General features: G+C 45.8%; 1 protein-coding gene across 2 annotated transcripts; it reads right to left on the bottom strand.

Annotated features, from left to right (window-relative positions):
* Positions 1–887: 887 nt before the first annotated feature.
* On the bottom strand, positions 888–20369 carry HDHD5 (haloacid dehalogenase like hydrolase domain containing 5). Of its 2 annotated transcripts, XM_046012355.1 has the most exons (8): positions 20203–20369; positions 11803–12006; positions 10410–10522; positions 8007–8100; positions 6650–6683; positions 4749–4923; positions 1915–2103; positions 888–1728 (listed from the first exon to the last, which is right to left on the bottom strand). In XM_046012355.1, the coding sequence occupies exons 1-8, from the start codon at positions 20326–20328 to the stop codon at positions 1395–1397; spliced, it is 1269 nt and encodes a 422-aa protein (XP_045868311.1). In that variant the 5' UTR covers positions 20329–20369; the 3' UTR covers positions 888–1394. The 2 variants fall into 2 exon arrangements, with proteins under 2 accessions (XP_045868311.1, XP_045868312.1); XM_046012356.1 differs by lacking the exon at positions 11803–12006.
* Positions 20370–25697: the final 5328 nt, after the last annotated feature.

Below are 25697 nucleotides of genomic sequence, written 5' to 3' on the forward strand. Positions count from 1 at the left end.
AATAAATAATTTAATTTAAAAAAAAAAAAAAAAAGACAAGGATGAGTCCAGGCCTTTAGCCTACTGTCTTCAGTGCTACTGTCTACTGTTGGGAGGGAGGGTGCGTGCAGCAGGACCCCGCCTGGGTACTAGCAGTAGGGTTGGGCTACGTTTGGCTTTGGACACAGCCAAGCTCTGATATTTATGAAGTGAGCATAGCTCATCACTCCCTCCTTTGTGAAACATGTTCACTCAGCTTCCCAGACACCCATTCACTCGTGATTCCCCTTCTATTTCAGTGGCCACTCCTTCCCAGTCTCCTATGTTCTCTCCTCTCTGAATGACTACCAGGCATCCAAACAAAGGTGTCAAGAAGTCAGTGAGATACAGCCAAGTAAAGAGTGTTTTGAGAAGAGGGGAGGGAGTCACCAGCTTGTGTCACATGCAAATGATTGCTAGAGTAACATGAGGGCAAGGACCAGGGGATTTGGCAAACGGGACTATGGACGACACATACCATGGAGAAGTGAAAATGGGTCACTCCCAGAAGGAGGAATATAAGAAATACAGACTTGCCAGGATCACTATAGGAGAAGCTCCTTCCTGCAGAAGAAACCATAAACAAGATCCTTTCTTTTCCACATCAGAGGAGTTGTAAAGTACATGCCAAAGCCTGGGCATAACTACTTCCCAGACAGACTCAGGCTTTGCAGGCTGGAGCCGGGCTGGGGATTGGTGGTGGGAAGGAGAACAAAGGTTCCTACCTCAGTAGACCTCAGTGCCTTATGGGAGCAAAATGGCACCGATCTCTTTGCTTCAGGGTCACCCACACTGCTCACCCGCTATCATTCCTCAACAGGACTTTTCAGTACATTCCAGAAGTGGTTCACAACTGACAGCATAATGAATATTTATTATGATTATTTTAATTTAAAAAAATAAGCCTCAAAGTCTCTGGGCAGCAAGCTAAAATACAATAAGAAGCAGTATCATAGTATTAGTGACACACCTTGCTGGCATGCAGCATGCCCTCAGTGCAGGCAAGGCTCCGCATTATTTCACACCACTTCCCCTTTTTTCAGAAGTCCCTACTGAAATGAGAGAAAACTGAGGCACAGAGGTAAAGGGACTGGCTCAAGGTCAGACTGCCAGAAGCAGACAGGAACTGGGCCCAGAAAATCCTGATGGTTCTACCCAAAATGCTCCCCGGGTACAATTCTGTGGCTACTGCCCAGCAGGAGAAAAAGCCAGTGTCTTCTTCCAAGTGACCAGTAATATCCACTGTGGGGCCACACAGAGTGTCACGGGAAGCGGCCCTGACTTGATGCCCAGTGATCTGGGCCAAAAGCTAGTCAACAGGACTCCCCTCTAGCTCCAGGGTCCCTCCCTCCCTTGTCTCCAATGCACAGCCCTTACTACAAAGCCCAGCCCTCCTTGTGAAAAACCAGCTGTATAGCCTCGTTCACATCATTCACAATGTGCGACGCCTCCATGAGCCCTGGACTGAAGCTGAAGTCCCGGTGCCCATGGAATGGAGCCTCCTCTGCTTCTTGGGTGGGCCTGGTGGGCTCTGGGCCCTTGGGATTGTACACACCAGTGCACACCAGGATAGAGGCGCAGCTCTGGGTTGCTGAGGGCCGCTGCTTCCACAAGCCACCGGCCCCCTGCTCCTCTGCCCCACCATGCTTCGCCATCTGCAGGTACTTGTGGAACAGGTTGGCACCGTAGACATCAGACATAGGGTTATCACTGGAAGGGGCAGCCATACCGGAAAAGGAAAGAAGAGAAAACCCCAGTTCAGTGTTACAAGGCACAGAGAGCAGAGGACAACTGTGGGACTAGTATGTGTTACATATAGGGAAACGGGTCGGTGAGTAGGCAGGGAGGAAGGGCAGGGGAAGTCCGAAAGTGATGAGGAGATGGAAAAGTACTTACCCGACAGCATAGAGCTTCTGGATGGGGGCCGCCCACCCCCGCCTCTCTGCCTGCTGCTGGATCAGGTCCTCTGCATACTGGTAAGTGAGGACGCTGGGTTTGCCCATCAGGCCCTCATATTTCAGCTCTTTGCCTGTCACCTTCTGGTAAATGGTTTCCAGACACAGCAAAAAGGTGCCGTGGCCAAACCTGTCAGAGAAGAGAGCTCAGCAGCTCGGGCCTCCTCTCCCTGGGTCTAAGCAAGACCCTATACACCAATCTTTCACTCCAGCACCCTGCTACTGACAGATAAAGTGAAATTACTTCTAGTAAGAATTACATTTATTATCTGTCTTTATGACCTGCTGTTATCTACTAACATTTGTCGAGCACTAGAGTGGCATATCACATGTAACTCTCAGAACAACCCCATGAGAGCTGTCATCATTTTCATTTATCAATGAGGAAACTGAGGCATACAGAGATTAAGTAACTTGCCCAAGGTGGCAGAGCAAGGATTACAACCCAGGCAGTCAGACTCTACAAATCTAAATTCAGCTTTAAATCTGTGCAGACTACCGGCTGCCTTCTCCCCTTCTTTCTTGGTGCCAGTTTTCAGCTCACCATATTGTGACCAGGTGTACAAAAGTATTTCCTTGCCTCCGCTGCAGCTCGTGTGCAGCCATGTGAATAAGCTACAGCCAAAGAGTCTGTTTCACAAAAAGTGAAATCAGAAGTACTGGGCTAAACCTCTAGGAAGTTTAAAATTGGGGAGTGGATACTCTTTTCCACTCTCCCCCACTCTTTCTTGCTGCCTGGAATGCTGATCTGGTGCCTGGAGCTTAGGCAGCCATTTGGGACTATGCTGTGAAGGGCAAAGGATCGCATAGCAGGAAGACAGGAGCCTATGTCCCAGACAGGTGTGACATCCACACAAACCCTGCACTGCCTACCGCATTCTTCTTTTCCATGAGAAAAAAAGAAACTTCTATCTTGTTCAAGACACTTTCAGGGGAGCTTGGGTGGCTCAGGTCATGATCCCAGGGTCCTGGAATAGAGCCCCACATCGGGCTCCCTGCTCAGCAGGAAACCTGCTTCTCCCTCTGCCTGCTGCTCCCCCTGCTTGTGCTCTCTCACACTCTCTGATGAATAAATAAAAAGTCTTGAAGGGAAAAAAAAAACACAAAAAACTTTCATTTTGGGTTTTGGGTTTTCATCCCTGGCTGCTAAGCCAAATCCTGATACTGTCCAATATATTAAGGTTGTATTTCAGTGTCAATTATTTATATAACAAATTCTACTTCCAATTTTTAAATTAATGGGTGAAAAGTAATCTCAAATCTGATTTATAAATTGAAATTTGCTACTTGCTATTCTGTTCCAGTCTACATAGCCAACCCCCCTCACCTAGTGTGTTGGCACAGCCTAAGTGCAGGAAGAAAACTTCAGAGACAACATCTAACCTCAGGATACAGAAATACACCTTTCTTTTTTTTTTTTTTTTAAAGATTTTTTATTTATTTATTTGACAGGCAGAGATCACAAGTAGGCAGAGAAGCAGGCAGAGAGAGAGAGAGAGGAAGCAGGCCCCCCGCTGAGCAGAGGAGTCCGATGCGGGGCTCGATCCCAGGATCCTGGGATCATGACCCGAGCTGAAGGCAGAGGCCTTAACCCCCTGAGCCACCCAGGTGCCCCAGAAATACACCTTTCAAAGTAACAAGAGAACACCACAACACCCATCTCTTTGGAGTTACTAAGTCAAGTCACTTGAGGCAGTGTTGGGCCTGCTACCCTCTGTTGAATCACTCACACAGCCCACTGGAATCAGTAGCATAGAGAGAAAACTCTGGACTTTGGCCCTGCAGATAAGAGCCACCAAACTGTATACAGTAGCCATTGCTGTACTTCCAGAAAGTCCCTCCAGGGCTGGAAAAAGACCTGCCTAGACTGTGCTTAGCCTCAGACAGGAGAGAGGAGGTCTACACAGCTGAGCAGGGAACGGTGAGGCAGAGGGAGACTGAGAAAGTCACTTACCCACTGGGTCTCAGTTCTCTGGCCTACATAACCGGCAAAATAATTATTGCTCCCCTTGCCCCCACATCTTAAGAGCAGGAGAAGACAAAGAGGGAAGGAACCAGTGCTACAGGGAGGAGGCAAAGAAGAGCAGCTGTACTGCTAGGCCTCAGAAGTCATCCATTGTTCAGGTTCCATAGACTGAAAAATAACAGGTTCTGGAGGCACCCAATAGGCTGAACGGGTGGAGCACACAATGCCTGATCTCAGGCTTGTTCAAGTCCCATGTTGGGGACAGAGATTACTTTAAAAAAATTTTAAATCTGAAAAAAATAAAATAAAATAACATGTTCTATTAAGAGTCAGGGGAGCAGAAGCACCTGGGTGGCTCAGTTGATTGAGCATCCAACTCTCGGTTTCAGCTCAAGTCATGATCTTGAGATCATGGGACTGAACTTCACATCGGGTCAGTGCAGAGTCTGCTTGAGATTCTCTCTCTCCCTTTCCCTCTGCCTCTGCTCCTCCCACTCATGCTCTCTCTTTCTCTATAAATAAATTAATTAAATCTTAAACAAATAAGATTCTGGAGGGCAAAGGCCATGTGTTAAAGATCATCTCAACATATCTTCAGTGATCGGTAAGCTATACTTTTCATTTACTAATTAGTATGCAAAATAACCCCTTGAAAATCCTCCCAGAAAGGACAAGTTTCTGTGGCAAATACGGGGCTGACCCAGGCAGGGGTAGGTACCAAAATGATGGTAAGAAACTGTCAGCAGGACTGTCTAAGCAGCAGCTGGCAGTGGCCACAACTGTCAAGGCCAGAGACTCTGTGTCCTTACCTGGGCATCTTGGCTTCAGCCATCCAAAGGAGATCCATGTTGCTGGCCAAGACAGGGAGATGGGGATAAGGAGCCGTCGCTAGACCAGTCCCAGGGTTCCCATTGCTGAGAAGGACATCCATGATCAGCTGCAGGCTTGTCTCCCAGCGGACTGGCTCCCCAAGGAGAAGAATCCCTTTAAAGAGCAAAGGCACGGAGGTGAGGCACTCTGCCTGGCCTCTGTGGCAGGCAGGAGGAAGGCCCTTAGGAGGCCCGCTGACGCCAGCTGGTGCCACCCAACCACAAGCTCTTTCCCCACAGTACACACCCCGGCAAGGGCACAGTTCCCAGAACCAGCCTTCAAAGATCCATTCACCCATTCACCCAAGGTAAACAAAGCCCAGGACCTGGGAAGGCACTTCCTAAGGGCTCCCATTTCCACCTGTACTCACCAGTACTTCACAGAAAAGGTTAAAATAAAGAAAACCAGCAGCCAAGTCTCTGGCCTGCTTCCTCCTGCTGACTAATGCTCTCCAGACCACCTCACCCACAAGTACCTTGCAAAGGGCTTGCCTTCCTCAGCCACTTCTCTCTGAGCCCCAGGGGCCAGTAAACCTAACCCCTAGGAGAGGAGGATCTGGAATGACACAGACTGGCATTTCAAACCTGACCATTTTCCTTGTGACTTTGGGCAAGTTACTTATCATCTCTCTAAGCCTCTGCCTCAACTACATCATAATGATACCTACAATTGTTTAGGGTAAAAATGAGATAAAATAAAGCACTTAACCCATGCTGGACACATAACACTTAACATGGTAGCTGCCAGTATCTAGCTACAAGGCCAGTGGTCTCAATGGGGTAGTACTTGCCCCTAAGGAGGTGTTCTAGAAACTGGAGGATGTATTTTAATTGTCACCATGACTGACAATTAGTGGCAAGGATTGTGGGAGGGGGCCACGAATGCTAGATTCTCAGGACAGTCCTGAACAATCAGAAGCTGCCCTGGTCTATTAACATTTGAGTATCCCATCTGACATTCACATAGGTAAATAACCTGTTTATAAGTAATTGAGCCTAAGCCCTAATTTCGTTCTACATGTAAACATAAAGTAGAGCTTTAATAAACAATTTTCTAAAAATGCAACTATCATGTAAATCAAGAGAAGTCTGCAGTTTATCTTTTCAGAATTTTACCAAAGTTATTCCCTATATTGAAAAATCACTTTACCAATGATAATGCAATCCCTAATGTCTGAGTCACCCATAAAATACACCTATATCCCACCTATAAATACACTTATATCACTGCTTTTGTAGCTATAACATTCATGATAATTCCATGTTTGATATAATCATTTTACTACTTCATTATGTCTTCCTGAATAATCATTTACATACTGAAATACACATTACCTTACTAAAAATTTTCCTTTTATTTCTCCCTATTACAATTAGGGCTTTATTGTGCTCGCTTCGGCAGCACATATACAATTAGGGCTTTACAATGAACTAGTTAATTTTTAATATACATATACAGGGAAGTTGTATCATCTATGAATTTCACTGCAGGGCAGTAAAGGGAACATTATAGTATTTTTGTTACATGAAGGGGAACTGGGTTTAGTGCAGCTGAGAAACACTGGCCTACATTACCTTTGGGAGTTTTTCCATGCTAAGATCTTCTACACTTAACAATTTTTCTGGAATAATAGAGCAAGTGATAAAGGCAGGGAAAGATTAAAAACAAAGGTCTCAGAGGTAGTGAAGGGTAGATCGAGACTAGAACCTAGGTGACCTGATACCCAACGCCTGTAGCCACCCTACCAGTCTACAGGCAAACAACATGCAAGAGAACAGCCTGGAGGGCCAAAAGGAGAACCACCCAGAGCCACACCTACACCAGCAGAGGCCCTCATTACCTTCAATGGCCGGGAAGTCGTTCCTTAGAAGGGGCTGCCAAGAAACAAAGAAAAGGACGATCAATGCCAGTCTCTATCCACTTCCCAACAACCACACAACTATATCATAACGAGTGGCAAGAGAAAAGACACATTCTAGACAGATCAAAAACCACCACCACCCCCACGGTCTAGCCCAAGCCAAGAAGAAGCTGGGTAAGACCGAGGATGAAAATTCACAAAGAAAGGTGAAGTCAGAATGGGCAGGGCTCTCACAGAACACACAGAGGAAAGTCACATATGGACGTCAACCAGGAGGAAGGGCTGGTCACCTGTCCCTGTGAGGACAGGAGGTGAGATGTGGGCCAAGCAAGGGTCTAGAATCAGGTAGCTAAGATGAAGGTGAGCCTATGAAGGAAAGGGAGGTCACCAGGGCATGACAGACCATTTCTTTTGATGTGATATGAAGAGGCAGGAGCCTCTACTTTACCCATCCTCTGGGATCTGTTCCTTCCCTAAACTATTAGTCTTGGTTCTACCACGAACCAGCTATGTGACCTGGAGTAGGTCACTTCCCCTGTGTGGGGCTCAGTCTCTGAGCTGCTCTAAGATCAGTTCCAACTCAGACATTCTAGTTCCCCACATAATTTGCACGGTCCTAGGAGGAAGATTTTGAAGGTGATGAAGAGCTCTGTTCAACTGGAAAGCTCTAGAGGAAGGAAAACTAAGGCTACATAAACAAACAAAAGTAAACTTGTCTTTTTATAACTGCATTTCCCCACATTTTGACAATGGTCTGACTTAGACTGCAGGCCATGTGATAGAGTTCACATGAGGAAGAGGGGTGCCAGAGAAGGCACCATCAAGAGTCAAGAAGTCATACTCTAAAGGATCAAGGAGAGGCACTGTAAACCAGTGGTTCAAATATGAGCCAAACCCAAAAGGAACACAGGCATACTCAGAATTGCCAGTTACCTTTACAAGCAAGCTGTTTCTCATAAGGACAGCTCTCCATAGCAAGCTTTAGGATAAAGGAGCAGCAATGATTAATTTCCCAAAGGTTAATGGATCTCTTCCGAGCAACACTCGGAAAACCAGCCGGTAAAACAGCTAACTCCTCGTTGGAGATGCTAGGGCTTTGAACGGGGTTCTCAACTAATGACAAACAATGCAGAAAGGAAAGCACTTAGGAGCCTGTTGCCCCTCTGGGCCATCCTTGTATATCTGGAGAACAAAATCCTTAGCCAGATGTGCCTCTCTAAGGTGGAAAAGATGCAGCTCTCGGTGGGAGGGGTTGCAAGGTTGGTAAGAGGAACCCATGTGGGGAATACGAAGAGAGAACTAAACATGAGACACCCAGGAGCATGCTCCTTATTACCGTGGTCTTTGGCCGCCGCTGGAGATCTACCATGTCAAGCACAGGAAAGGCCATCCGCAGCTCATCCACAGTAACCACATTCTCGAAGCCCAATCTACAGCAAGATCAGGGAAGCAAAGCCAGACAGTTCTGGAGGAAGATGGCTTTAAGGGGAAGGGAACCAACACAGTCCCAAGGAAACTAGGGAATCTACTCCCCAGACAGGAGTGAAGCAGTGAGAGCCCAGACATAGCCCAGAAGGCCATCGTCAATCCTGAGGGTGCTGGCAGATGGGCCGTGACTACATAACGATGCAGCAGCAGGGTGACAGGTCCCACACTGGGTACTACCACGGCACAAAGGCACACAAGAATGTCTGGCCTCAAGGAACTCACCATAGGCCCAGGGCCCATCTAAACCAGGACTCTGTGAACACTGCTGGTTTGGGGGAGTTGAAAAGAGGAGACTGGTCACTGGGCTGGTAGCTGGGCAGAATCCAGAAGTCAGACTTGAGAAACTCTTGAGGATGAGCCAGATTCAGAAAGGACAAGGAGGCAACAAAGAGCAGAAAACCAGTGCCAACCTTATCTCTCCGAGAGCTGCCTCCATTTTCTGTCTCAATTCCCACTTACAATCTTCACTGGACATGGTTTCAGATTATTTTCAAGATGAATCTCCTAAAAATGCTGCTTCTGTCAGATTACCCAACAGCAATAGAACCTGCAAAGACTCCCCCTGCCCTCCTAAGTAAGCCCAGTGGCCTCTTGCCTTTGCTTCTGAGGCTTCCCTTCCAAGGGGCCACTCCTCCTGCTGTCTCTTACTCCCCACTCTATCCCAATCCAAACTTCGACTTCAGGGATCCTCACCTTCCCTTCCCTCTGCAGCCTCCTTAGCTCCTTCCCTGCACAGAAATCCTTAACTCTAACCATCTCTGGTAGCACAACCACACCCCTCCATGAAGCCAGCAGTCATAGCAGCTCCCAGGGTGTTCCCTCCCCAATACCTGGGACTCTCAGAACCTATACAGCACTTTTAAGTTTTCAGTCGTAAGCTGTCGTTTTTTGTTTTTTTTTTAAACACAGATCCTGGCTGGGCTTCAGGTCTAGGCTTGGAAATGTTTTCTTTCTTTCTTTCTTTTTTTTTTTTCTTAGAGAGGAAGTAGAGGGGAGTGCAGAGGGACAGGGAGAGAATCTTTTTTTTTTTTTTTTTTTGGATTATTTACTTGTTTATTTTCCAGAGATTGAGAGACAGAGCACAAGCAGGGGGAACAGTAGGGGCAGAGGGAGAAGCAGGCTCTCCACTGAGTGGGGAGCCCAATGCAGGACTTGATCCCAGGTCTCTGATCCCAGAGCCACCCAGGCACCCCTAGATATATACCAGAGACCTGGGATCATGACCTGAGCTGAAGGCAGATGCACAGCCAACTGAGGCACCCAGGCATCCCTAGAGAAAGACAATCTTAAGCAGACTCTGTACCCAGCACAGAGCTGGATGTGGGGCTTGATCTCTTGACCATGAGATCCCAACCTGAGCTGAAAACAAGAGTCGGACACTTTACCGACTGCACCACCTAGGTGCCCCCATCATATGCCATCTTAAATACTCCTTTATCATTTATGAATCTGTAATTCCTGCCTCGAGTATGAACCCTTTGATGAAGACAGAGTCCCACATGCTATTCTTGGAGAACATCCCTGAAGAACGTGCTGGTACCCAGGAAGTGCTCAAAACAGGTCTGCCAAATGAGCAAATGAATATGTGGCTTGAGAACAGGGATCAACTCTTCTGCCTTTTTTCTAAAGATTTTTATTTATTTATCTGACAGAGATCACAAGTAGGCAGAAAGGCAGGCAGAGACAGAGAGGATATCAGGCTCCCCGCTGAGCAGAGAACCCGATGCGGGTCTCGATCCCAGGACCCTGAGATCATGACCTGAGCTGAAGGCAGAGGGTTTAACCCACTGAGCCACATAGGTGCCCAATTCTTCTGCTTCTTGAGTGTGCCCAGACCCAAAAGATTCACTGTGGACACTTAATACTAGCTAAGAAGTTGAATGAGCACCCCGAGGAACAAGGCTAGAGCAGTGGTTCCAAACCTAATTAGAGAATCACCTAGTTTTCTCTTCTAACATACAGACTGCTGATTCTTCTCTCACACCTAGTGAACCAATAATCTGTATTTTAAGCTCCCCAGTAGGTTCTGATTCAGTGGGCTGGCTTTTTGGAAACTATGGCACCAGGACCAGCCACACCTGGGAGCCATCCTCCCTCCCTCTAGAGCCCATTACATATCCCTTGAGCCCTGGCACCATGCAGCCAGCCCACCTCATCATGGTCCTGTCCACCCCCGCACCCCCATCCATGGGAGGAAAACTCCATCCTGCCCCCTCCTCTTCAGCTAGGACAAGCAACACCAAAAGGATACACTCGGGCATTTTCCACCACGGGCCCTTGCCCAGACACCAGCATCCGCTTGTTGTGATATTGCGAAAAGAGCTTCATGGGGCTGTGAGAGAGAATGACTTGGTCCGGTTCCACCTGTAGCAACAGTCAAAAGACAGAGGAGAGCAGGGGAGACACAAAGTTGATGGAAAATAAGGGGGAGACAGGTAGCTCCTGTCCACTTAGGAAGGGAAAAAAACTGCCCAGAAAAAAAGGGAGGGGGTCCTTTCTGGCACCCAACACTTGTAGACACTACCCAAACAGGTGTGAAAAGAACCTGTCTAATTTGGCTCTTGCCACAAGAAAAGAACAAGCAGGAAATGCTATCAGTTGTGGGTTCTGACCACTGACTGTTTGGCTCAGTTTCTTCATCTGGACACTTCAGGGTTAATGCGCATGTTCTTTGTCACAGTCACAGAAATCTGCCTCTGACTTTCTGTTTTCAATTCTACTTAAAGACTTAGCTTTTTAACATTTATAGTACTAACTCCAACGATGAAGCCAATACTCAAATGTTTTTGGAACCCTCTCCAGAAACCACAGAAGGGAACCAGTTGTACTCCCTTGTTCTGCATTCAACCCCCAAGCAGTGTTACCCAGTCAATCAGCCACTTTATTTACTCTCTTGGTTCCAAAGGGCTCTTTCCAAGAACTCAATCCACCCTTAAAAAAGAAGAACATGTCAACACTGATATACCATGTGGAAGGGCAAGTGGGGAAGAGGGACTGCTTTTGGAGGACAATGCTCATTCAGGTATATACCTTTTTTTTTTTTTAAGATTTTATTTATTTATTTGACACAGAGAGACAGTGAGAGAGGGAACACAAGCAGGGAGCGTGGGAGAGGGAGAAGCAGACTTCCAGCTGAGCAGGGAGCCCAACACAGGGCTCGATCATAGGACCCTGGGATCATGACCTGAGTTGAAGGCAGCTGCTTAATGACTGAGCCACCCAGGCACCCCTAGATATGTACCTCTTTATGAAAAACAAAGGCTATTACCTCAACATCCCACCTGCTATTACAGACATTTAGAAAAATGTGACCCTCGCTTTCCAGGGGCTGACAATCCAAAAGAGACAACCCTGATGCCCAGAAAAGAAATGGATACAAAGACAGTAGACTTAAACTGCCAAATCCATGGGCAGAATTTTTGTGTTCAGCATGAGCTGATATATAAAAAATACCCTTGCTGTAAGGCTCTCCTCATGAAGCTAGGCTTGAGCTTCAGTTCTTTGTACTACTGACCCAGCCAGCGGGCCATGCCCTAGGGCTCATCAACACTGTACCCCAACCCAGGAAAGGCAGCTTAGTCAGAGTTGGAATGGGGGTTCCACTGACAACCAGCTCTTTGGGCATTTCTCCAGTGCCTCCTTACCTTGAACCCCAGCAGAGCTGATAGTTCCTGGGCTTTGCTGTGTTGTAAGATGTTGCCAGCATTGGTGACAAAGACCACGGGCACCCGCAGCTGCCCATGAGCGTTCACCAGCCTGCGGAACGCTTCCAGAGCCGCAGGGATCACTTTGTGACCCCGCACCAGCACTCCATCGATGTCCAACAGGAACCCAAAAGTTGGTGGGCTCTGCACAGAAGAAGAGAATCCCTACAGCCTGAGTCAAGAGGCAAAGGAGAAGAAGGAAAAGACCCTCACAAGAAGGGGCGCCGCATCATCTCCAGGTCACCCAGAGTTCTGAACAGAAAATGAGGACATGGGATTTCTGAGAGGGCAAATCTATCTATACCAAAGAATTAGTCCATTTTCATGTATTTTTAAGCATGTAACTATTTGGCTAAAACTATCTTCCCATAATTAATATAAAATAATTTTTTAAGTGGAAAATAGAGAAATTCAAAAACATCCCAGGGCTTTAACATGATCTTGTCTCTTCCCTAACAAGATCTTTGATCTTGTCTCTTCTTTTTCTATTATTTTGTCACATAGACAACTACACTTTACATGTTCAATTTTGAATCTTGTTATTTGACATTCAAATATTTTTATATGTTACAATAGCCTTCATAATCATCTTTTACAATTTTATTACAACACACATGGAGTTTAAAAAAAAAAACCTCAACTGCTACAGATAATATTTTAAAAATGTTTAATTTCTTGCCTCCTTCCACCCAGTGCTATTTCCTCTCTCATAAATCTCCAGAAACTCTGTGTACATAAATATTAATAATTTTTTATCTGTTGTTTATTTTTATCTGTTAACTAACAGCATTATATTGCGCACTTTCTTTTCCATCTGACCTGTTTTTACATGGTATCTCTTAAGTTATCCTTCCATATCAATATACATAGCTCTATCTTCCAAGCATCATTTCTGACTACAAAATTCTGAGCAAATATTCCACTAACATTCTATTTCCCCTATTTTTGGACATTTATGTTTTCCTACATTTTTGCTACTACAAATAATGTTATAAGAACTTCTTCATGCTTACTGGTTTTTCCCTTAAGCTAGATTCTTAAAAGCAAGAGTAAAAAGACAAGAGAGTGCAAATATTTTAATAACATTAACACCTGACAAAATGTTTTCCAAAAATATGTATCAATTTACACGGCCACTGGTAATGCATTTTATTCCTGCCCGTATTGATTTTCACATGTATCAAAGAGTTTGTTAATTATCAAACATCTTGCTAATTTAAAGGTTTAAAAATATGGTATCTCGGGGCGCCTGGGTGGCTCAGTGGGTTAAAGCCTCTGCTTTCGGCTCGGGTCATGATCCCAGGGTCCTGGGATCGAGCCCCACATCAGGCTCTCTGCTCCACAGGGAGCCTGCTTCCTCCTCTCTCTCTGCCTGCCTCTCTGCCTAGCTGTGATTTCTCTTTGTCAAATAAATATTAAAAAAAAAAGGTATCTCATTTCAATATGCATTTCTTGGGACTTATAAAGTAGAACACTGTCCTTTTTTTAAGTTTTTTTTTTTTAGTAATCTCTTCCCCAACACTGGTCTCTAAGCCAGCCAGGCGCTATCCTTTAAAAATAAAAAAGATTGTATTTATTTGAGAGAGAGAGAGCATGCATGCTCGAGTGCACAAGCGAGAGGGAGAGAGGGGCAGAGGGAGAGGGAGAAGCAGGCTCCCTGCTGACCAGGGAGCCCTATGCAGGGCTCAATCCCAGAACCCTGAGATCATTATCTGAGCTAAAGCAGACACTTAACAGACTGAGCCACACAGATGCCCCTAAACACTGTCCTTTTTATTTAAAAAAAATTCATTCCAGGGGCACATGGCCAGCTCAGTCAGTTGAGCAAGAAACTCTTGATCTTGGGGTGGTGAGTTCAATACCCATATCGGGGGAAGCGACTACTTAGTAAGAATTTGAAAAAAAAAACTTAGGGGTGCCTGGGTGGCTCAGTCAAATAAGCATCTGGTTTTTGGATTTGCTCCAGGCTTAGTGGGGAGGCTGCTAGAGATTCTCTCTGTTCCTCTCCATGCTCTCCCTGCCCCCCACTCTCTCGAATAGATGAATAGATCTTTAGGAATGAAGTTTAAACATGAATAAATACAGGGGTGCCTGGGTGGCTCAGTCCTTAAGCGTCTGCCTTCCACTCAGGTCAGGATCCCAGGGTCATCGGATTGAGCCCTGCATCGGGCTCTTTGCTCAGCGGGAAACCTGCTTCTCCCTCTCCCACTCCCCTTCCTTACATTCCCTCTCTCACTTCGTCTCTCTGTCGAATAAATAAAATCTTTAAAAATAAATAAATACAAATAAAAATCTCATTCCATTTTTTAATTTTTTAAGATTTTATTTATTTATTTGACAGAGAGAAAGAGATCACAAGTAGGCAGAGAGGCAGAGCGAGAGGGGGAAGCAGACTCCCCGCCAAGCAGAGAGCCTGATGCAGGGCTCAATCCCAGGACCCTGAGATCATGACCTGAGTCAAAAGCAGAGGCTTAACCCACTGAGCCACCCAGGTACCCCTCATCCCATTTATTATTAACATATAAGATGTTTTTCAAATGTCAAAAAAATCCAACCTAACCTGTTTGCTACTTTCCTTTTGTGGGCCCACTAAGTCAAGCCATTGTTACTGCATACACCTACTCATGGCATAGGGCTCTGTTTGTGAGCAGCAGGTGCTTTGGGCCCTGCATTTTCAGCTGGGGTCAAAGAAAAAGCAACCAGTTTGGGAAACCCATGAGAACTACAGTATTTTCACAAATGCAAATCAATTCTGAGTACTTAAGTTCTAAGTAAATAAACAGAATTAAACAAAGGTAGTTTCTTAGAAGAGAATTTTGAGCTAGGTAATGGAAAAGTTAAATAATTGCCTTCATTTAACAACTATCTATTGACAGCCTGACCAGCAGCAGATCAGACAAGCAGCCAGAAGTGGCCTCTGTCTACACAGTTCAGTGGGAAAGACAATTAAACAAATAGCCATAGGACAGTCTGCACTGAGTGCTACATTAGGAGATGAGGGGAAGGAAAGCACTCCAAGACCCTTAATGAGGGGCACCTAACCGGAAGAAGGTGGTGAAGACTAGCCATCCTAGGTCTCCTAGGCCAACTGAAATGGAAAGTAACATCATGTCAGACCTGTACTGTAGAAATATCTTGGCTGAAAAGTCAAGACTGAATGAACTGAAGAAAGTCAATTTGAAGGAGACCAGTTGGGACCAACTACAATCTAAGACAGATGATGGTGGCTTTAACTTGGTTTAACTAGGCAGTGGCAACAAGAATGGTAAGAGGAGGGCAGGTTATACATAGAAGCAGAACAGCCAAGTCCTGGTAACAGCAGGATGCAGGGCTGAGGGAGGAAGGAGCCACAGGGACTCCCATACTTTTTTTTTTTTTTTTTTTGGCTTGGGACCCTGGGAAGGTGGATGCTGGTATTAGTCACTGACCCAAGAAACTAGATTGGCAGCAGCTGGGAGGCCAGTGAGGGCAGAAGATACATCCCATTTTGGACCTGTCAGATATGCAAGTGGAGACACCAGCACTGAACAGAAGGTCCTGGAGAAGAAAATCCAGAAGCTCTCTGCTCTTACAGAACAGCTGAAACTTGGGAAGGGACAGAAGAGCCCGAGAAGCACAAGCACAGTGAGAGCAGAAGTAAGGCTTACAGAGAACCAGACCATCATCATTTAAGGAAGGGCCACCTAGGAGTCACCAGCAAAAGAACGAGTAGCAAGTCAGTATGAGGAAAATCAAAAGGGTGTGGTGTCAAGGAAGCTAAGGGATAAGTTTCCGGAACAAGTAAACTAGGAAATGGAGTGACTGGGGCGCCTGGGTGGCTCAGTAGGTTAAGCATCTGCCTTCAGCTCAGGACATGATCCCAGGGTCCTCCCTGCTCAGCAGGAAGCCTGCTTCTTCCTCTCCCACTCCCCGTTTGTGTTCCCTCTCTCGCTGTGTCTCTAACAAGTAAATAAATAAAATCTTAAAAAAAAAAAGAAGGAAATGGAGTGACTGTAATGATCCCATCTTCCCTCTGCTGAACAGTTAAGACCACCCAGGGAGACAGCCTTCCAGCTCCTTCATACTAGCTTGTGCATTGGACCCTTCAGCTTTCAACAATGGCAGCTTTGATGCCAAGTCAGAGGTGGGAAGGGACCCTGGAAAAATAGAGAAAGCAAGTCAAATCAGTAAGACAAATTCTGACCACCAGCAAACACAACCGCTGGAGAAACTTGTCAAAACCTACATGCCAGGAGGGAAATACCTAGTATCTCTAACTCTTGGCTCCAAAGGCTGACCCTGTTGCACTCCAGATGGGTGGACTGTACTGAGCTCTGAGTTGGACATAAAACAAAGATATGCTTACTTAATCCTTGTACCAACCTTCTGGGGGTGGGTGTCATTATCCCCAACTGACATTACATAGCAAAAGGGGCCTGGTTTATGTATAATGCTCAACATGGATATTCTGACTGGATGAATAAGAAACCAAATTGAGAGAGAAGAATTAGTCAAAGGTGACCCAGTTCACAAGTGCTCAATCCAGAGGTCAGCCTTAAACTGGGCTTATGGCAAACTCATAGTTCATTCCGTGGCCCCCAGGGCAGCAAGCACCTCAGAGTAAGGAAGGGATCCAAGAGGTACCAAGATATCTGTGTTGGAACATGTTGTTGCCACACCTCCTGCCACCCCCCAGTCATGTGAGTCAGTCAATCACGTTCCTCTGTACTCAGTGTGCTCATGTACCAGAAGGCCCTCAAGGATCCCTGGATCCCCACCCTCTTCCTCAACAAACCCACCAGAATGGGGGTCCTAAACAGGGGCCCACTGGTAGATTTCAGAGTGGCCATAAAACCCCTTAAAAACTCTACGTGCGTTTTTCCTGGGGAAAGGATCTATGGCTCTTTTCTGATTTTATCATTTTATTCTTCTCAAAGAGACTCACTGCACAGGTCCAGATGGAGGAGGGGTATGATTTTCCCTTAACCTTCCACCCTGGCACAATGCTTAAACTCTCGTAGATACTCAACAACCACGTGGTCTACCTTCTTCCTTGTACTATACGGATATACAGCATACTGTTCTGAAAGCTTACATGTAAAATTCATATGCCCATAATTTTGAGACAATCAGGGGCATTTTAAGGACAGAATTTTAAGTTACATTAAGGAACTGGTAATGTTACGTATAACAACAGCATTATAGCTAGGTTTAAAATGAAAATGTCGTTTTCTTAGAGGTACATATAGAAGAATTTAGGGTTAATCCCTAAATGACAAGAAATCATCATTCATTTTAAAATCTTACAGCTGGGGGGAAAAAAAAGGAGGGGAGGGTGACAAGCAAAGCAAGTCTCAAAATGTCAAATATCAAAATGTCAATAACTGGTGAATCTGGGTTCATAATATTATTCTGGTTTTGGGTTTTTGAGAACTTAGTTTGTAAGTATTTGTTCTGATGGCTACAAAATTTAACCATACAGTTTTAATGGTCTTCTGGCCATGTCCTAATAGTCACAAAATTTGCTCTCTTTAGAAATAAGAATCGACAGTCCCTGCTACTTAGAACAGTTGTGTTTTCAAGACAATTTAGCAAAATCCTTAAGACTTCCTCATCTCTAACTATACAAATAAGTAACATACACCTCCAACCCTCAGGTGAATGTACGCAGAGAAACCAGGCACCCAGCCACAAGAAAGTAAAGATGCAAGTCAACTGTAACAAATGTGTCACACTACCGCCAAGATATTAATAATACACAAGCCAGAAGACCATTAAAAACTGGGGGGAGAGGGCATAAAAATGGGATTTCTCTACACTTTCCATTCACTCTGTCTTTAATCTGCTCTAAAAAATAAAGTTTATTAATTTTTTTAAAGATTTTATATATTTATTTGAGAGAGACAGACACAGCCAGAGAGGGAACACAAGCAGGGGGCGTAGGAGAGGGAGAAGCAGGCTTCCCACTGAGCAGGGAGCCCAATGCAGGGCCTGACTCCAGGACCCTGGGATCATGACTTGAGTTGAAGGCAGACACTTAACCACTGAGCCACCCAGGCGCCCCTTACTAATTTTTTTACATGAAGGTACCTAGAGAAGGAGAAAGAAACAGACTTTTTCTCTTCATTTTTCTTTTCATTCTCTTCTGTATCTGTATTCTGATTTTTCTTCTTTATCACTTGGGGTTTGTTTCTTTTTCCAATCAGAATTTTTTTTTTTTATTTCTTTTCAGTGTACCAGAATTCATTGTTCTTGCACCACACCCAGTGCTCCATGCAAAACGTGCCCTCCATAATACCCACCATCTGGCTCCCCCAGCCTCCCACCCCCCCCCCCCCCCGCCCCTTCAAAACCCTCAGATTGTTTTTCAGAGTCCATAGTCTCTCATGGTTCATATATCACTTGGGTTTTTAAAAAACTAGTCCTAGGTATCAGGCCAGATCCTCTAAGTAAAGTTCGTATCCTTATCTGTGGCAATGATTTAAAATATGTGGTTTTAAGATTAGTTTGGAGTGAAAGGACTACTAAGATGTTCCTCTGTGTTTTGGCTTCTTACCTGTTAAGGAGTTTGGTAAGTTTTCAACAATAGCATTAGAACTACTGTCTACTTTACTGTCTACTCCATCCACTTCCACATTTAAGAGAACTTGCTATGTGCCAGTCACTGTGCAAAGTACTCTGCATATATCACAAAAAGTACCCTACAGATATTCTCGCAAAAGCACTGCAGGGTAAGCAATATCCTCAATACACCAATGGAGAAATTGAAGCTTAGAAAGCTAAGTAATTTGCCTTAAGTCAAACAGGACAGGCAGGATTCAGTTCTAAAGCCAGTACTCTGAAATGCTGTGCTATGCTACATCCCTTTCTTCCCCTTCTCTACTCTATCAGAAAGTCACTAGGAATGATCTCAGGACTTGCAAAGACGCTAAAGTAAATACAATAGTTATAAATGACAGCAAAGTCCTTTTCACAACACATTCTCATTCCATGCTTCCAGTGTGGCCACTTTCAGCTTTGTGACACTGGTCAAGTCACTTAACTTCTTTGACTCTTAGCTGCTCCATATGCAAAATGGTAACAGTGATAACACAGGGGTTAAGAGCTAGAACTCTGCACCAGACTGCCCTGGATTGCAGGATTAGAACACTGACCAGCCATATGCCCTTGGGCAAGCTGCTTAACTTCTCTGTGCTTCAGTTCCTCCATCTGTAAAATGGAATAACAGTACTTACTTACAGCTCTGAAGTAATTGTGAAACATCTGACACAAAGAGCTATGTTTTTAAAAATAAGTAATTGTTTAAAATTATCAAGGGGTTACTGTGAAAGCACTACAAACATGTACAATATTATTACATACAGAAACTGTGATTTTAGAAAACGAAATTATCCTTAAAAAAAAAAAAAAAAAAAAAAGGGACAACTGGCCCAGAGGAAAGTGAGAGTGACAGATGTGCCCACCTGGCCTGGAGTCCTGGCACAATGTCCACCAGCTGTTTGACCTGACAAAGAAAAGCACTTAAAAACTTGACTCCAGGGCGCCTAGGTGGCTGGTTGAGCTACTGCCTTCAGTTCAGGTCATGATACTGGAGTCCCCGAATGGAGTCCCGCATGGGGCACCCTGCTCAGCAGGGGGTCTGCTTCTCCCTCCGACCTTCCCCAGCGACCTTCCCCATCTCATGGTCGCTCGCTCACAGGGTTACATCCACCTCCAGAGTTGGGGAGAGAATTATTACCACTGAAGTGCCTGGCACAAATTAGGGACCCTGCGCCGGTTCCCCTTCTCTCGCCTCTCAGATCTTCCACGTAACAGCTGCTCATTATGAATAAGGTTCACAAGCGAACGGGACCAAAGTAAAAAGCCCCACGCAAAACCCACATTCATCGCTGGGTTGTCCATTTATAGGTGCAGCTCCCAGAAGGGAGTCCACTACGAGTCGCCAAATTTCCTTCAAACGTAGCTGAAAATCAAAACCGAAAGACTCTCATCCTGAAGAATCACAGAGGAAGTGCAGGAATCATACCCAGACCGGGAAAACAGAAACACAGAAACTGCCGAGTAACTTTGGAGACGAAAAGCGGCGAGCGGCGAAGAAACAATCCTGGCGCGCGTTTTGGGTTTGTTTTGTTCATTCTCTCGCTGAAGTAACTTTTCATGCAGGCCGAAGGCATGACAAATCCCCTGAATGAGGGGGAGGCAAGGCGTGCAGGGGACACTCGTGCTCAGGGCAAGAACGAAGTGCACTAGAGGTCAGTGGCCTTGTCCAGGAGCTTTGCGGCCCGCGGCCCCTCCCTCCCCGCGGCTTCGGCCCCACCCCCAGCCCTGAGGACCCGCTCGGCGGAACTCGGGCGTTCTCACCTGCGCGGCGTCCACAGAGTAGCCTCTTCCCGGGCAGCGGCCCCGGAGCCCCAGCGACTCGCGCGCCGCCCGCCACCAGAGCCCCGGCGCCGCGCGGACCGCCGCGAGGGAGCGGAGAACAGCCATCCAGCCGCCCGTCGCGCGCACGTGCAGACAGCGCCAGCCCGGTCCGTGCCCCACCCCGCCCCCGCCGCACAGCCAATCAGCGGCCGGGGAGCCCTCGGGCCGGGCGGCGCCCAAGGCATTTCGGGAGTTGTAGTCCCACGTCCGTGTCCCGAAGCCTGGCGGGGCGCGGGGCGTGTTAGGCGCGGAGTCAAGCCCCGCGGGGGGTCGAGCAGGGTACAGGGGGAGGTTGGGGCGGGGGTTGTTGCCCCGCGGGCCAGGGGTTAGGGGTGGAAGGTGGGGCGAGTGAGATTCCTTTTAGAGGGGAAGGAGGCAGGCAAGGTCCGGCCTCTTAGTAGATGGAGACTTGAGGTAAGCTGGCAAGTGTTCACGGACTCTGTACCTGCGGACTTCCTGGAACGTGCGTTTCTGTCTGAGGTCCCAGCTCCCTCAACCCTCAGCCCTGAGCAACTCTCAGGGAGACGAGAAACTGTGGAAGGAACTAATACTTATTTGCAAGGAGCGGGGGCGGAGGAGCAAAGCTTTCTTTTAATGTCGAGAGCCCTGAACCCCAATCGATCAAGGAATACTTGGAGGTTACCAATTAGTCATTCTTGTGGTCTTTAAGAAAATATTCGCTAAGGTCCTCCTTCCTGCCCAGCTCTGTGCTAACTCCTGGGGAGAATATATGCGTAAATAATACTGCAAAGTCACACTTTATAGGGAGGTTAAGACAGGACTATAATACAAGGTAGAAAATAACTCCCGAAAGAGGGAAAGCACCATTGTGTCCACCATTTGAAATGTTTAAGATGCTCCCTTTCAGACCGTTTGACCTGTCCCTCATTATAGTTACAATAAGAATGGATGAGCCTGCAATATATTTAGCACTAGGTGAGAGGAAGCAAGGTAGGGGTCAGGGATGGGCAGAGAGTCTGCCCTCTCAGAGGTTAGCAACACCCTTAGATCCTCAGCCTTGAAGGCCAAGATCTAACTTTTGGCAGTTCCCTGAAACTGAGAGGATCTGGCAGACTGATTCACATTAACCAACCTACAACTGCCCAGCACTTAAACCCTGCCAGGGGACATGGCTTTTCAAGATTGAAATATTCTCAATCTCTTCCCGCTATCAAACTACCTGGAAATTGCTTTAGTGGGTAGAAGGTTTCTTGGTGTAGTGATTTTAAAATATACCCACAATTTATTTGACAATCCTCTTCTAAAAAGGTAGAGTTTATTCCGTTCCTGATGAGTGTGGGTTGGACTTAATAACTCCTTTGTTTGTTTTTAAGGAGGCTCCACACCCAGAATAGAGCTAACATGGGGCCTGAACTCACCCCTGAGATCAAGACCTGAGCTGAGATCAAGAGTCAGACGCTCAACCGACTGAGCCACCCAGGTGCCGCAATAACTCACTTTTAACAAATAGAGTGAAGTAGAGATGACACTGTGATTTCCAAGGCTCGGCCATAAACGATATGGTGTTTTCCACCTTGTCCTCATTTGTCTCACTCATTCTGAGGAAGTCAAATACCATATCGTTAGGACACTGGAGCAACTCTCTGGAGAAACTCATGAGCTAAAGACCTGCAGCCTCCCGCCAACAGTCGTGTGAGAGAACCGTCTTGCAGGCAGCTCCTCTAGAACTCATAGACATCTTGGCCAAAACCTCATGAACAACCCGAAGACAAAACTACCCAGCCAAATTACTCTTGAATTTCTAATCCTCAAAAACCAGGAGATAATAAATGCTCATTGTTGTAAGCCAGTAAGTTTTGGGGTAATTGTTGCACAGTAGTAGAGAACAAATACACTTGATGATCAAAATTACATCATTATCATGGCCCCATCATCTCCAGAGGTTCTCAACCTGGGTCAGTGTGTTCCATATCTGGATCTGCCTCGCTTTCAGTCTTCCCCAGCTATGGACTGAACTCCATAAAACAGCAGCCATCCCTAGCAGGAATCAGAAGTGGCCTGATGTGTTTCAGGAAAGGTGACAGAACAGGTGATTCTGGGAGGCTCCAATCTGGTTATTGTAATTAATACTCTGTGTTGTGTGTGTACATATGTGTATTTTTTATGCATGTGTGTTTAAATATTGAAAAGTCTTCCTTAGATTCTCTAGGACTTCTTTTTGATTTGTTTTGTTTTAAAGATTTTATTTATTTGACAGAGAGACAGCACAAGCAGGGTTATTGGGAGAAGGAGAAACAGGCTCCCTGCTATGCAGGAATCCCAATGTGGAGCTCAGTCCCAGGACCCTAGGATCATGAACCAAGCCGAAGACAGACATTTAGCTGACTAAGCCACCCAGGTGTCCCACTCTCGGGCTTTTCAAGCCAGAAAAGATTATGAACCATCTATAACTAGAAAAGTCCTTGAGAGCAGGTTCCCTCTCTGATTTGTCTTCATCTTCTTCATGGGTCCTATCATGGTGACTGCACTTGACAGCTGCTCAGTTAATATAAGTAGGCAAATGAATGAATACCCATGCTCCCACTGTCCCTCTGAACTTGCTCACATCTGCTCGTACGTCCATGTGTGCGCACCAGCCTGCTCATACCCACACACAGACTTTGTGTTGGTTAGGACTAGGATTGGCTGTAAGTAAGAAACCTCCAAAGACTAGTGGCTTACATAAAATCTAAATGTTTCTTTCACACACACTAAGTTGGGAAAGAACACCATGGTTTGATATTGTGACTCCACCAATAGGTGCCTGGGCTCCTATTTTACTCCTCGGCTGTCTTCACTACCCAACTTCCGCTTCGTGGTCCAAGATAACCACTCAGGCTCAGACTTTATGTTCACGTTCCAGGCATTAGGAAAAGAGACAAAAAAGCTATGCCGTCTCCCTGTAGATGCGATTCCCAGACGTCTTCCACAGGCAGGCCTCTTTTTATTGCATTTCACAGATGCTGCATTTTTTACAAAAGAAGCTTTGAGGCAACCCTGCCTTGAGCAAGTCTCTCGGGGCAATTTTCCCAACAGCATTTGCTCGTTTTATATCTCTAGGTCACGTTTTAGCAATTCTTGAAATATGTCGCAATTTTTCATTATTATTATATTTGTTATGGTGATCTATGATCAGTGATTAGGACTTGCTCAAAGCTCAAATGATGGTGAGCATTTTTAGCAATAAAATATTTTTTAATTAAGGTATGGGTTTTTTAGACATAATGTTATTGCACACTTAATAGCCTATAGCATAGTATAAACATAACTTCAAGTGCACTGGAAACCAAAAAACGTATTTGACTTGCTTTATTATGATCATGCCTTGGTTTCCGTGGTCTGAAACTGAACTGGCTGTGTTTCCCACGTGTGCCTGTGCACCACACCTGCTTACGACTCACTGGCCAAAACTTAATCACGTGGCCACACCTAGTGGCAAAGAAGGTTGGAAAATGCAGCCTTGTGCCTGGTTAAAAATAGGGGTTTCCTGGGGTGCCTAGGTAGCTCAGTTGTTTAGTATCTGCCTTCAGCTCAGGTTATGATCCCAGGGTTCTGGGATCAAGCCCCACATTGGGCTCCTTGCTCAACAGAAAGCCTGCTTCTCCCTCTCCCACTGCCCCTCCTTGTGTTCCCTCTCTCACTGTCCCTCTCTCTCTCTCTCTGTCAAATAAATAAATAAAATCTTTGGGAAAAAAAAATAATAGGCGTTTCCTTTTCCACATAAGAACGGAACAAAGGAAATTGGCATTTTATGTCTCACACTAGGAGGTAGACAAAAGGAAAAAACCCCAGAGAGTTCATGGGTCCCCAGAGGAAGGGCTGGAGAGCTGTGGCTGGAAGAAAGTGAGTGTGGGTGGGGAGCAGACGACAGGGAGGTGGTGGACCTGGGTGGTGGTCAGTAAAGGGACATACACACACACACACACACAGAGCTTTCCCACGCGTCACCCAGTCTTGCTGAGGGAGAATTTTGAGAAAAGGGTAGAGTTCATCTCTGTTGAATTCTCCACATGTTTTCCTGAAAATAGAACTTTTTTCTTTTTTTTTAATATCTTATTTATTTATTTGAGAGAGCACGAGTGAGCAGGAAGGAGGGGGAGAAGCAGACTCCACACTGAGCAGGAATCCAGATGTCGGGCTCGATGCCTGAACCTGTACCATGGCCTGAGCCATAGACAGACGCTTAACTGACTGAGCCACCCAGGCGCCCGACAACTTATTTTTTCTTTAGAGAGGGATAGCGGGAGGGAGGGGCAGAGGGACACTGGGAAAGAGAATCTTAAGAAGGCTCCACACCCCATGCAAAGCCCAAAGCCAGGCTTGATGTCACAACCCCGAGATCATGACCTGAGCTAAAATCAAGAGTCAGATGCTTAACTGACTGAGGCATCCAAGAGCCCCTGAAAATGCAACTTCTATTAACAACATTACTAGTCTCTCTCCACCCGGGACATAGGACATGATTTACCTGGTGTGTGGGCTTGTAAGAAAGTTGGGCACATGTGACTCTGTCCTCACTCCCCTTTGGGACCCAGCCCATCAACAGGACCCGGTGTTCCAGGCTGCCCCCGTAGTGAGGAGGGCTGCCTTTTATCCCTGTGCCAATGACCTCTGGATTCATGTGATTCAATGGTAAAGGGATAGCAAGCCCATTTGTCTCCCAAATAAGCCATGTTCTCCAACAAGCTTTTTTTTCCTCCCAAATTTTTATTTAAATTCTAGTTAGTTAACATACAGTGTAATATTGGTTTCAGGAGTAGAATTTAGTGATTCATCACTTAATACAACACCCACTGCTCCTCACAACAAGTGCCCTCCTTAACGCCCATCACCCATATACCCTATCCTCCACCCACTGTCCTCTATCAATCCTCATTTCGTTCTCTATCATTAAGAGTCTCTTATGGTGGGACGCCTGGTTGTCTCAGTGGGTTGAGTGTCTGCCTTCAATTCAGGTCATGATCCCAGGGTCCTGGGATCTAGTCCCACATCAGGCTCCTTGCTCAGTGGGTAGCCTGCTTCTCCCTCTCCCTCTCTCTCTGCTGCTCCCCCTGCTTGTGCTCTCTCTGACAAATAAATAAAATCCTAAAAAAAAAAAGTATCTTATGGTTTGCTTCCCCTTCTCCTTTTTTTTCCCCCTTCCCACAGGTTCATCTATTTTGTTTCCTAAATTCCACATATGGTATTTGTCTTTCTCTGACTGACTTATTTTACTTAATACTCTCTAGTTCCATCCACATCACTGCAAATGGCAAGATTTCGCTCTTTTGATGGTTGAGTAATATTCCATTTTATATATTATTATATATTAATATTGTATATTATACATATTATATATTATATATTAATATACTGTTATATATATTTATAGTATGTACACACACACATATATACCCCACATCTTCTTTATACATTCATCACTTGATGGACATTTG

This window comes from Meles meles, chromosome 7 (genome assembly GCF_922984935.1).
Source record: "Meles meles chromosome 7, mMelMel3.1 paternal haplotype, whole genome shotgun sequence".
NCBI classification, from domain to species: Eukaryota; Metazoa; Chordata; class Mammalia; order Carnivora; family Mustelidae; genus Meles; species Meles meles.